This window comes from Acromyrmex echinatior, chromosome 2, assembly GCF_024713525.1.
Source record: "Acromyrmex echinatior isolate Ae372 chromosome 2, ASM2471352v2, whole genome shotgun sequence".
In the NCBI taxonomy this organism is placed as follows: Eukaryota; Metazoa; Arthropoda; class Insecta; order Hymenoptera; family Formicidae; genus Acromyrmex; species Acromyrmex echinatior.
This window is the reverse complement of record NC_141853.1, coordinates 17,547,026-17,559,130: the sequence shown is the minus strand read 5'-3', so window position 1 is coordinate 17,559,130 and position 12,105 is coordinate 17,547,026. Positions and strand designations below refer to the sequence as shown.

Sequence of the window (12,105 nt, the reverse complement as noted above, 5' to 3'; positions counted from 1 at the left end):
ATTACCGAATTTTCTATAGTTTACAAGCGAGAATGGTTAACGATTATGTTATATGAGACAATAGTGCGATTCTTTGTCTTCCTTTGTTTTACTTGCTCTACTCGGTTTCTTGCAATTTGCAAATTAATGAACCGTCTTTGAAGGAACATACATAAACGATTATTTCGAAGAACACGAGTACGCTAAATGAACGTGCACAAATGAGTCTCCATGGTCTTTAAGCAATTATATAGTATATCTATATAAGAAGGATGCCCGTGAAGCAATAATAATAAAGTAATTTATTATATATGCGCGCTAGGATCGTTTTTTATTACATTAATGCAATTAATATTATAATATGCTATCCAGGATCTGCAACAACATTGCTTAGCTTAAAAAAAATTGCACAGTTATTGCTAAGTACAAATGCACATATGCAAGTGAAGACGACAGGCCAATAGACTTATGCATTACATATAGCTTAACAAATTCAAAAACTTATTGACGAAATGTTCAATTAAAATGTGCTATTTTCTTTACAAAAACGTTGTAATTTTTATGTAAAAACTGTTATGTAAAAACTGTTATGTAAAAACTGTTATGTCCATACGGGGAATTTTTTACATTATCTAGAGAAAACCTGTTTCTAGAAAATAGTTAATCAATGAAATAAACTGAAGAAAATTCGGAGAACTGCAACAAATTAAATACTACACAATTGCATGAAAATTCTCTCTTCACTCGTAATTTATTTCTTACTGTATATATTATATAATATGTTATAATTCATAATTCATTACTAATTAAAATATTGGGCATGTATGTCATAGAGAGCATCAATACTGTTCGGTGCACACATAAAAACATGTCACGTAGATTAAGTCGACGAGTCAGTGAGATAATTTAAGGCCGGTATAATAGCAGGTCTGATGTGCATAGATGTACTTTCCATAAACATTTCGTCATGATTGACCATTATGAATATGATACATTTATTGTTATATTTATATATACACATTACCATGGGTAATAAATATATCATAAATTTTTGCACGCAGGAATGTTAACCTCTACAGGGCAATCCCCTAATTCTTTCTCCTCAATCCAGAAATGCAGCATAACATTAAACACATGTTGATGTAGAAGGTTATTAATTCAAATATAAAGTTGCCGAGCGAGCTGGGTTGCAAAATTTTATTTCATAATGTATATTACATGTCTATTATAATTACAAGCAACTATCGTGTATATTGAAAAACATACAAGAAAAAATAATTAAGTAATTACAGATCGCCACACCATCTCACTCTAATTTACATTTTATTTTTATAACAATCTGCGACATTTGTTAGATATAGTATTAATTTATAATTAAAATATTTTATTATATAATCTGCATTTAATAATATTTATAATTTTCTAAAATTGCATATCTTGTGCGGAATTGTCCGATTCTAATGTTATGCTCATTTGTATCATAATAACCACATAGATTGTTACAGATTTTAAAATCTGTAAATAAAAAAATATAAGAATAATGCGTTTGCGATTAAAGATAGAATCATAAAAATAATTTCTCTGTTTTTTTTTTAAAGTAAAAAAACAGTGAATTTGTTTTAATATACGTATTTTTATTTGTATGAATTTTGTTGTTTTATATAATAAACGCTAATACAATAGCAATGTTTCATATGCAATAATTTGATACACACCATAGTTAAAGCACGATTATCGAGAGTAAGACCAAATACGGAAAATATTACTGGACTTTGCAAAATTTGAATACCAAACTGCTGAATCTGAAACAATTTGGATGATAATTAATACATTAGCGTAAAAGTAATCGATTATACACTTATTCGCAAAAAAACGAACCACTATAATGTTATAGTATCATTTCTTTTTGTGGGTTTTTTATATATTTAATAATATATTTAATATAACAGTAAACAAACCTCTTCCTGCATATCAGTATCTGCGTTGCATCCATAAATCGCATGAATAATTTCGATGGTTCTATTTCCCTACAAATAAATATTAACTTAATTATAAATCTTATAATTGTAGACACAATGATAGATGAGATAAATTACCTCATTGGCCGCATTCTTGCAAGTACGACTTATAAAAACAATTTTGAAAATGCACAGAAGAGTCATTGACAACGTTAAAGCTGTCTGAGCTGGGACATCTTTAACTTTGTGCTGATACATAACGTATCGAATAAATAAATTATAAAAAGCTCCAGACAGATACATGATAATTACTCCTATTTCCCAAGCTATCTGTACTCCAAAGATAGTGCATACTATTTTCGATACTTTACATAATTCCAGATGCACATGTCTTAAGAACAAAATCAAAAATATAATTAAAAATATTATCATTTGAAGAAGAAATTTTCTTTTCTTAAAAAGCTTTTAAAAAATCTAACTTAAATATATGTCTCTCAAGCATTTTAAAGAAAATTATAAATTATGAATATCATATTAATGGCCAAATTGATAGACTTTGAATCTTTATTTCGGAAAAATTTCATAAAATTTAATGCAATGTCTGTTTCAAATATATCTTTTTTATAAGATTTATTTTATAACAATATACCTACTTCATAAATCATCTCGATACTCACTTGATTATTTGTAATAGACGTTTACGTTCTGGACATTTTATTATCGAATGATTGCATCTTTGAGATTGATTTTTGAGTTTACTTTGAAATTGATTTTTGAATTGCGATGGAAAATAAGATTCAATTTGAGATACGACCTGATCTTGCTTTTTTAACTCCAAAACATTTATTCGAGATTGCAGCCGCCGACGCCGTCGAAATATCATTGTCGAGAAAAAAAGATGCTTCTGTTGTTCAGTATTCATAATTTTGCCAACATAATCTTTCAATTCAAAAATGTCTAATTTTATCTTATTTGTTGATAAATTTGTTAAAGTCTCACACAAGAGTCGGTTGATTAATTTAAATTTTATTTGAAAACACCTGCGTTGTTGTAACAACACGTTATATTAGAATCCATTGGTTAACATCATAAAATAAAATTATAGAGGAAATTATACACTAACATATATGACCTTAAGTTATACGTATTACAGAATTCAATTTTATAATAATGAATGCTAAAGAAGACAGAGGACAAACAAAATATTAATTTATTATAAAAGCAAACATTATTGTTCAATAAAACTATGTTTTAATTTACTTTTTGTGAGAACATTTACATCAATTTATAGGAGTTTTATAAATAGATTCTTTTATATAGGTACTTATAGACAAGACTATAATATTAATTATCAACGTTATGCAATATGTAAGTTATGTTAAACAGAAGCAATAAAAATTATTAATATTTTATATAATAATTAGTGAGTAAATCTAATAAATATATGTACGTAAATTTCTGGATTATTTAGAAGGTCAATTTACATACCTTACAAATAGATAGAATTCATAAACATTAATAGAGTTGACAGTCAACGAATACGTAGAACACAATATAATAAAAACTGCAGTATACATGTCTGTATGTATTTTTAAATGAATAAAACCTACGATGCTTAAAATGAAAGAGCCTGTAATCCAGACGGTTATCATTCCAATTGTCATGAAATATATTCTGTCATAATTTCCTGATAATCCAAGCTGTCGCAATGTTTCATCGATTTCGAAGATCTTTTTGTGACAAGCTTTGAATTTCTACATGTGTTAATTTGTAATAAAAGAATATTATAACTTGCATATATCTATATTTTAAAACTATTTTATTTTAATTATATTATAAAGCTTGTAAATTATATGAGAAATTATATGAGAAATCATGAATAAGTTGGTGTAAAAACTGCTTATAATATACATCACATACTGTTTCGTTTGCTCACCTTTGTATGCCACCAACCCAACAGCATATTAAGAATCACAGACAAAACATGGATGTATCTCAATATGTTGTACAGAACGTATTCTAGCTTCATCAGTCTAATGTTTGAATAGTATTTTTCTTCCATATTGCTCGTGCCACTGTAATATATACCGAACATAAACAAAAAATAGATTAGGCTGAGTATAGATCTTGGATGACCACGAGGATACTCGAAAATACGAAGTCCCAAAAAGCAATTGAGATTTGTCACTAATGCTATCGCTTCGGAAAAGTATTTTGGACACGCAAATAGCTTCATCTTCTCGTTTTTGGTCTTCAGTTATAATTGAATATCTAAAACATATATTAATAGAATATCTTTCAAAAACGAAGTAATTTTTTTTCACAATTTCATGCTAATTTTCCAAAAAAGTATTAATCACGCACATATAAATATTACTCAATTTTTTTATAGTTTACAATTTAAGCGAGAATAGTTAATGATTATGTTAGATGAGACAATGGTGTGATTCTTGTTTTCCTTCGCTCTACTTGCTCTACTCGGTGTCTTGCAATTTGAAAGTTAATAATCCATCTTTGATAAATGAAGAAACATAACGATTATTAGAAGAACACGGATAAATGAACGTACATAAATGAGCCCCCATGGTAGTCTTTAAGAAATCATATATTACTTTTTTTATGTAGATATAATATTCTCTCCAAGACACAAATGACATGGTATGACTCAATGAATCATTACATCCTTGTTGTTTGCCAATATTAAACAAAAATGACATGATCATTGTGTCGCACTATGTCGCTTGTTGGAAGACAAACTATATACATAAAAAAAGTGCCTGTGAAGCAATAAGTAATTTATTATATACACATGCGCGCAGGGATCGCTTTTTATTATATATATTTTTATTATATATATATTTTTATTATATATATATTTTATTAATGCAATTAACACTATAATATGCTACCCATGATCTGCAACAACACATTGTTTAATTTAAGAAAGATGACTCATAGTCATTGCTAAGTACAAATGCACATAGATATGCAAGTGAAGACGACAGGTCAATAGACTTATGCATTACATATGGCTTAACAAATTCAAAAATTTATTGACGAAATATTCGATTAGAATATGCTATTTTCTTTACAAAAACATTGTAATTTTTACGTATAAACTGTTATATTCCCTAACTGGATAATTTTTTACGTTACCTTGAGAGAATTATTCATGGAAAATAGTGAGTAATGTAAAGATGGAAGAAAAGTCAGGAGACTGCAATAAATTAAAGACAAGTATGGAAATTGTTCTTGCTTGTAATTTATTTTTTGTTAAATATATAATACAGTATATATAATACAGTCACAAGTCATAATTGATTATTAATTATACATTACGCATACTGAGTACCACGCAGTGAACGTTAATGTCATCCGGTGCGCGTGTCAACGATCAAACTTCTCTATATAATATTTAAGGAACATGTATTTCATTTATACAGTATTAACGACTTTACTTTATAGTGGAATAACAGAAATTGTTTGTCATGAAATGTCTTAACAGGCCATGTTGGATTAATACTCTTGATTATCGCATCGTAGGATTTTTTACAGTGTGCTATAAAATTAAAGTAAAAGCAGAAATTTTATTTATAATCGACATTTATTTATGAAACTGATAATTATAAAATAGATGTTTATAGCAAATAAATTAATAAACTGCCTAACTATATTTGCTTCATCAATTGTTTCTTAATTGTTTTATCCGCAAAATAAACGCACATAAAAATAAACTTTTTTATGATAAGATTTATTTGTATTAACATTGTCATTGTCACATATTTTTTTTATACTACCTATCTCTTTACATATTTGATAAAAGAACTCATATGATCATAAGATTATACTTATAAAAAGTTGCTTATATAAAGTCATTTATATAAGATCACTTATAAAATGCTAATTCTTGTACAATAAAAATAAAAAAATCTAAGTGGCTTAGCTAATTATATTTAATCTTCAAAAAACAAATTAAAGAATTTCATTGAAAACAATGTTGCAAACATTTTCGTTCAGTATATGCATGTTTTTATTTTATTTCATTCATTTGGGATTAAATTACATTAAAATAATAAAAACTTCCACTATATTGTGTACAGAATTATAAAAATAATATAATTTTTTGATGTATTAATCTTATTGTTAGTTGTTGAAAAATGTTAAAAAGTTGATAAAAATGAAATAACAATAAAATGAATCTACAATTTAAAACCCATTTTGAAGATTAGGTATTTAATTCCACAGAAATGAGTTTCTTCCATTCTAATTCATTTGCGTTTTTTTTTTTTCACAGAAAAGCCAGTTTAGTTCGCACGGACAATCAATCACGCGCAGATCTCCAAGCGGATCGAGTCACACAATTTGCAGAGAACCGGGAAACGAGAGGCGCGAGGCGACGATCCGTGAAGTTGGCCTCCTCGTCGGCAATTCCATTCTTTTTCACTTAAGCTCGTACATCGTATAATCGACAACGATCGAATACGCAGTCGAACAATGACTATCAAGGGTAGAAGGAGAATTTGAAGAAACGCGGAGGGATAGCAGTCCCATGGGAAGTCCTTCCATTGTCCCGAAGTGGCCTACTAATCCAGGAATCGGATAGATTCGAGAATATCGTCGGATATATCGCACACAATAAACGATGTAACTCTGCACAGTTAACGCAACTTAGCGACACTCTTCAACAATTATTGAATATACGAGCAATAGCATGTTTCTTCTATTATCTACTGTTCAAATGTTTGTGTTAATCGATTGAAAATTGTTTAATTTTTAGTCAGAAATCGAAAATAACAAAAATAATTTATCCCAAAGGCTTGCCCAAAAAAAATTATTTTATTATTTATTTTAAAAGTAATAAATGTAGATGTAAACGATGTTTATGATAACGTTTCTTAAGTTTAGAAAAACGGTCAATAAGTCAATTCGCAGTCAGCTTGTAATGATGATGATGATGATGAAATCATCACAGTTTTTCAAGTTTTCTATCTCTGCTCGTTGAAATACGCAAGTTCAAGCTTGGAGTACGTGATTCAGATAAGCGATATAGCAGATTGCCAGCCGAAGAATCTCAATTTTCGAAAGCTTTTTGTCCGGCGGCAATGTCGGCAGCAACTTTCGCAATTCCGCAAACGCCAAGTTGAACGCCTCCACTCTGACTCTTTCCCTAACGAGATAAATATTATCCATTTTAAGCAGCAATCTTTTCTTTATATAAAGAATTCCTTCATATATAAACACATATTAATATATTACTGAATTTTCAAAATTAAATTTCTTTAGATTTCCGTTTTTCAATAGGATATAAAAAAGCGCAGTATATCGAAACACTTGTGATGTCAATGAAAGCACAAGAGGTGTATCGATTGAATAAAAATCCGAAATGAATGTTATTGGTAAGAATAATTAGATCATCCTAATAAGAGAGAGAGAGAGAGAGAGAGAGAGATGATTAAACTTTCTTTTAACTTAAACTTCTTTAGATATCAAGAAATATGTTGCAGATTTATATCCACCATTAGAATAAATGAAGAACAGTTTTTTTAACAAATTTTAATAAATAATTAATCAACTCTCAGAGGAGAGGCGTAAATTATGAGAAATATTGGGAATGATAAATATTAAAGAACAGTTTTAATTAGTAAAGAATTTTTTTAAATTTCATTAAAAATTCCGGAAAATCATTTTTTAAGTATTACGATTATAAAAACTTATAAGCAGTTTCTTCGCGATATTTCAGTGTTTTATTTCTTCAATATTTGTTTGCCTTTCATATTTGTTTGCCTTTACAGCAAAGACATCGATTCTACGCTTATCGTGGTCTTACCGTGTGGCATGTGCGGTTCGATACTTTTGGGTAGCCCTTCTTCGCCTGCGTCTTTCTTCCCTTGACAAGGTGCCCGAACCAGGGGCTCCTACACCGTTAACGGCGACCCCGTGGCCGCTATTCGCCATAGGAACCGTCCTATCCTCGTTTGCAAAATCACAATTGAAGCTCTTCATGTGCCTCTGTGTTTCGTAAATGTTCCTTTCAAAGAGGTCAGTCTGATCTACCGCGAAAAATTATCTCCTCACCTTTGCCCTGGACGTAGATTCACGTCGTAAAGCATTACTATCTTGCTTCTCGTAGAACGCAACTGTAATTATAATTACGATAATTGTCAATCGGAAAACAAAAAAACGTGGATAACGTTACGAGAATTTAATTTTGTTGTAACATAAATTCCAACGATATATTATATAACGCTGTTTCATAATTCTACTTTAGGAATATATCATCTGATCAATTTGCTTTCTTAACAAATAATTTATGGAGATTATTTATCAATCATAAAAATTTTTATTTAAAATATACTCCAGTCATTTAACGTTGAACTACAATTACATATTATTAATATGAACTGTAATTTTAAATAAGAAATAGATATATCCTTACTATTCGAGTGCCGAATTGGATTTGATTAAAAATTATGATTTATATTATATTGATAATTTTAAAAAATGAAAAAGTTAATATAGTTTAAAGTCATTATAGCCTTTAAATAAAAATTTCTATAATTAACAAATAATCGACTTTATTTAACTTTTTTTAGGCAATTTTTTCCATTCTCCTCTACATTAAAACAATCAAAAATATGACATAATCATGTGTTATAATGCGGCATTAATCACATTACTGGATACGAGAAATAAGTATTTATCATCATTCTAATATATGTATTGCAATAATATCGTTCGCATTTATCCCATGTTTGTAATTACTTTACTCTCCACTTTAATTTAAAAACTGTTTAGTGTCTCGATACTTTTGATCCATAAAAATTAACTACTTCGTAAAAAAAAACAATTTGTTAAAATTAATTATAAATTATAAAGTATTAATTAATATTGACTTTAATGTTTTCTGTGCAATTTAAAGTTTAACTCATATACATATTAAGTTTAATTTACATAAATATCTAGATGAATAAATCAAATAAAGTCTCCAATGAATAAATAAAAAATTAAAGAGAAACTGACACAGGTTGTAAGTGTACAATTATAAATATTTAGATGTTTATGACATTTTATTTGGTAAATACGATTGTTAAAAAAGCGACTGTTAAGAGACGCAAAATAACAATCAAATTTTTCGCACCGTTTACTTTGGGGGATTTGCGAAAGCTACGAAAAAAATGCAATATGAAAGAGTTTACCCTTTCAGGATATTGGGGTTCGATCGGCGATAATTGGATGACCAAATATTTGCTGAGCACACAAACGTAACTTATGTAACAGAATTATAGTCATAAAAGAGAATAAAGCCAAAAATAGCTCCAATAGAAAGAGAGATATTATATTAGAACGCTTCACACTTTCGTATATAGGCAAAAGAGAGAGAAATGAAAGATATAAATTTTTAATACTGTAGAATTCCATTGTGTCACCGAAACAGTCGTTTTGAAATAGTCTATTTATGAGAAAGATGTTGCATTATTAAGTGAAACGCAGTTTGCGCTCCGCATAAGTAGCTCGATCTTCATCAAGTATTGACGAAAAGCCACTCCGAACGACTGCTGCCCGATCTGATTCTTATGGTAAACCGACGATTTGTATGAGCATTCACCACGCTCTTTTTCTCCGATTCTTTCTTTAATATTTTAAAGAAAACCACCAGATTTCGAGCGACAAGTCTTCTCGGCGTTTCTTTTAATATTTATCATGGCACTGCTATCCAATCAAATCGATACGATTCCCTATGGATTTTTTTTATTTTTACGACTTTACGCCGTAGGATTTTACGCAAACTCAATTTTGTAAAAATACGCACTTTGTGTATAATTCCAATTCTTAGAAAACTTAATTTTAATCTATATTTATATTGAAAGAATTAATGATAATTATAAAAACTTAAATAGAAAATTTTTATTATTAACAGAAAATTAAATAAGAATAAGAAATTTATTTATGTCCAATATTGAAATAAATAAAAATTAATTTTGCAATAATTTAATAAGAAATTTTTGTAAATTTGATTGTGTAAATTATAATAATAAATTTAATATCGTTTTAAATCCTTACATGTAATATTTCTAATATCTTCATAAAATAAAATTACTTATTGCACAACAGACTATCTACTTTTACGTAACAATTAATGTATATTTTTGTTCATTTGTCTTACTTACCATAGTTTTCCAAGATAAAAAACAAGTTTCCGTTTTTTCTCTTCTCATCCGGTTTGAAACGGATCACTCTTTTCTATTGTTCTCAATTAAATTCTTTCACCGATTAAACAATCGCACACAAAATCTCATCCACTTTTTTTTACTATCAATCTTAACACAGAAGGAAATTCTTCAGAATATTTCACTTTTCTAAATCACTCGTACATTTATCGACTCCGGATCGCGATTAGATCAACGTCGATTGTTATCCGCAGCAACAAGAACACTTCTGACAACATCTCGATCTCCCGGCTTCGACGAGATCGTCGGGAGAGAACGGTCAACAGCATCCCTGGCAGAAAAACTGATCCAGAGAAGGGTGAGTTTGAGCTATACAGAGCTGGCGGGTAGGGATTTTCATCTCCCGTAACCACGCCCTTGATTCCGCCACAGCCTCCCTTGTCCTCTCGTATCCCCAGCATCCCTGACAACATCCCGAGCGTTCTCCAATCGACTATCGAGAAACATCCCTGCGAACCCGCCCCGACACCTGATGCCACGTCGCCATTCCGCCGCATTTCGTAATTCACGCGACAGTATTTTACGCAGCCTCCCGGATACAAGGACCATTTTATCGATCATTCGACCTGACGTTGAATGTTTTGGAAAACTGGCGCTGGATTCCTGTCGTCGGACGATAATATTTAACCCGATCGTGTATACAAATAGGTAAAAGATCATTTCTGACATCATACAATTACGTTTTTTTTTTAAAGAAATATTTATACCCATATGAAATATGATATAATAAGTTAATAACATTTATACTTCATCTGTCATCTATTACAGTCAAGAACAAATGAAATTGACACGTCTTATTATATTCTATTAAAAAAATATATGTACAAATATTTTTTTTTTTTTAATTTAAATGTCATTATATATCTTTTAAATTTAGAATTAGAATATTGTCTACATGATAGAGTTTTAAAATCTGAGTCTTATGAATAAGAGCTGTTTTATTTACAAACTACGAATATTCTACTGGACAATGATTCGTATACTGTTAAATCTATAAGTGTCAAATTTAATTTAATTTGAGTCGTCACTGCTCCTATTCAATCATATCTATACTAAAACAATGGTTATATTTGATACCATATATTGTCAAATTTAACTATCGTTTTAATAAAAAATAACTATGTATTGTATTTAGTAGGAGCAGTAGCGACTCACATTAGGTTAAATTTGACACTATTGATTTAATAGTGTAGTGTAATTAAAATATTCAGTGTAACTATAAGAGAGATGCGGAAATATTATAAAATTATTTATTATATACACTTTTATTTTTCGAGAAAAGAGTTTGTTTCTATTTGAAAATGATTATGATGTTTATTTTAAACGTGTTCTAGGAACACAGAATAAATTGAAGATGAGTTCATTTTGGAGTACTATAGATTTCTTCGGAGGATCAGGTGGCAGACACGTCGCATCTGCGCCATTCGGCTGTAATAATAATCACAATCGCATCCTCTCCGTCGCGGAACGGTTCTATACAAAACCAAGATCCATCAGTTCACTTACAATAACGTACAGCTGCAATTTTTTGTCTCCTAAAATAGTGAACAGTGTGTCTGAAAATTTTGATTACGTTCGATCAAATTTGATATATTAAATTGATGTTAAAATCGAAAAAGAATACATGTAGTAAAATTAGTTTATTCTTATAATGTTTACGTTAGTAAAGTATTATAATTGTTTTATGAGAAGTAAAATTTAAAAGAAATCGAATTTAAATATTTAAAAAAAAAACTTTAAAAAACAGAATCTGGTAAATACACACATATTAATTATGTTCTCCTTTTACTTGATATTTCACCGATTGCTTTTTGCATGGATTATTACACATTTTTCTTTATATCTTTATGTCTCTTTGTGACAGTTATAAATGTGTTGTTTGATTATATAAATATTTCAAATAAATGAAACGAGATAGTCGATATTTTTGAATGTCTTAA

At 29.1% G+C, this 12,105-nt stretch overlaps 2 protein-coding genes across 2 annotated transcripts; both read right to left on the bottom strand.

Annotated features, from left to right (window-relative positions):
- Positions 1-2: 2 nt before the first annotated feature.
- LOC147910568 (uncharacterized) lies at positions 3-4,173 on the bottom strand. The gene is made up of 7 exons (XM_087402798.1): positions 3,874-4,173; positions 3,426-3,691; positions 2,615-2,977; positions 2,076-2,328; positions 1,938-2,006; positions 1,695-1,781; positions 3-1,494 (listed from the first exon to the last, which is right to left on the bottom strand). The coding sequence occupies exons 1-7, from the start codon at positions 4,171-4,173 to the stop codon at positions 1,402-1,404; spliced, it is 1,431 nt and encodes a 476-aa protein (XP_087258924.1). The 3' UTR covers positions 3-1,401.
- A 1,004-nt stretch (positions 4,174-5,177) lies between these two features.
- On the bottom strand, positions 5,178-10,495 carry LOC105143499 (Helix loop helix protein 4C). The gene is made up of 3 exons (XM_087403112.1): positions 10,106-10,495; positions 7,765-8,074; positions 5,178-7,104 (listed from the first exon to the last, which is right to left on the bottom strand). Exons 2-3 carry the CDS (start codon positions 7,938-7,940, stop codon positions 6,951-6,953), a joined length of 330 nt encoding a protein of 109 aa, XP_087259238.1. The 5' UTR covers positions 7,941-8,074; positions 10,106-10,495; the 3' UTR covers positions 5,178-6,950.
- Positions 10,496-12,105: the final 1,610 nt, after the last annotated feature.

Coding starts and splice junctions, on each gene's coding strand:
- LOC105143499 (XM_087403112.1), bottom strand. CDS start 7,940: ATGAAGAGCTTCAATTGTGATTTTGCAAACGAGGATAGGACGGTTCCT. Junction 7,105..7,764: donor CGAACCGCACATGCCACACG/GTAAGACCACGA, acceptor TTATCTCGTTAG/GGAAAGAGTCAGAGTGGAGG.
- LOC147910568 (XM_087402798.1), bottom strand. CDS start 4,173: ATGAAGCTATTTGCGTGTCCAAAATACTTTTCCGAAGCGATAGCATTA. Junction 2,978..3,425: donor GAATTCTATCTATTTGTAAG/GTATGTAAATTG, acceptor ACAACAACGCAG/GTGTTTTCAAATAAAATTTA. Junction 2,329..2,614: donor CGTCTATTACAAATAATCAA/GTGAGTATCGAG, acceptor TTTGTTCTTAAG/ACATGTGCATCTGGAATTAT.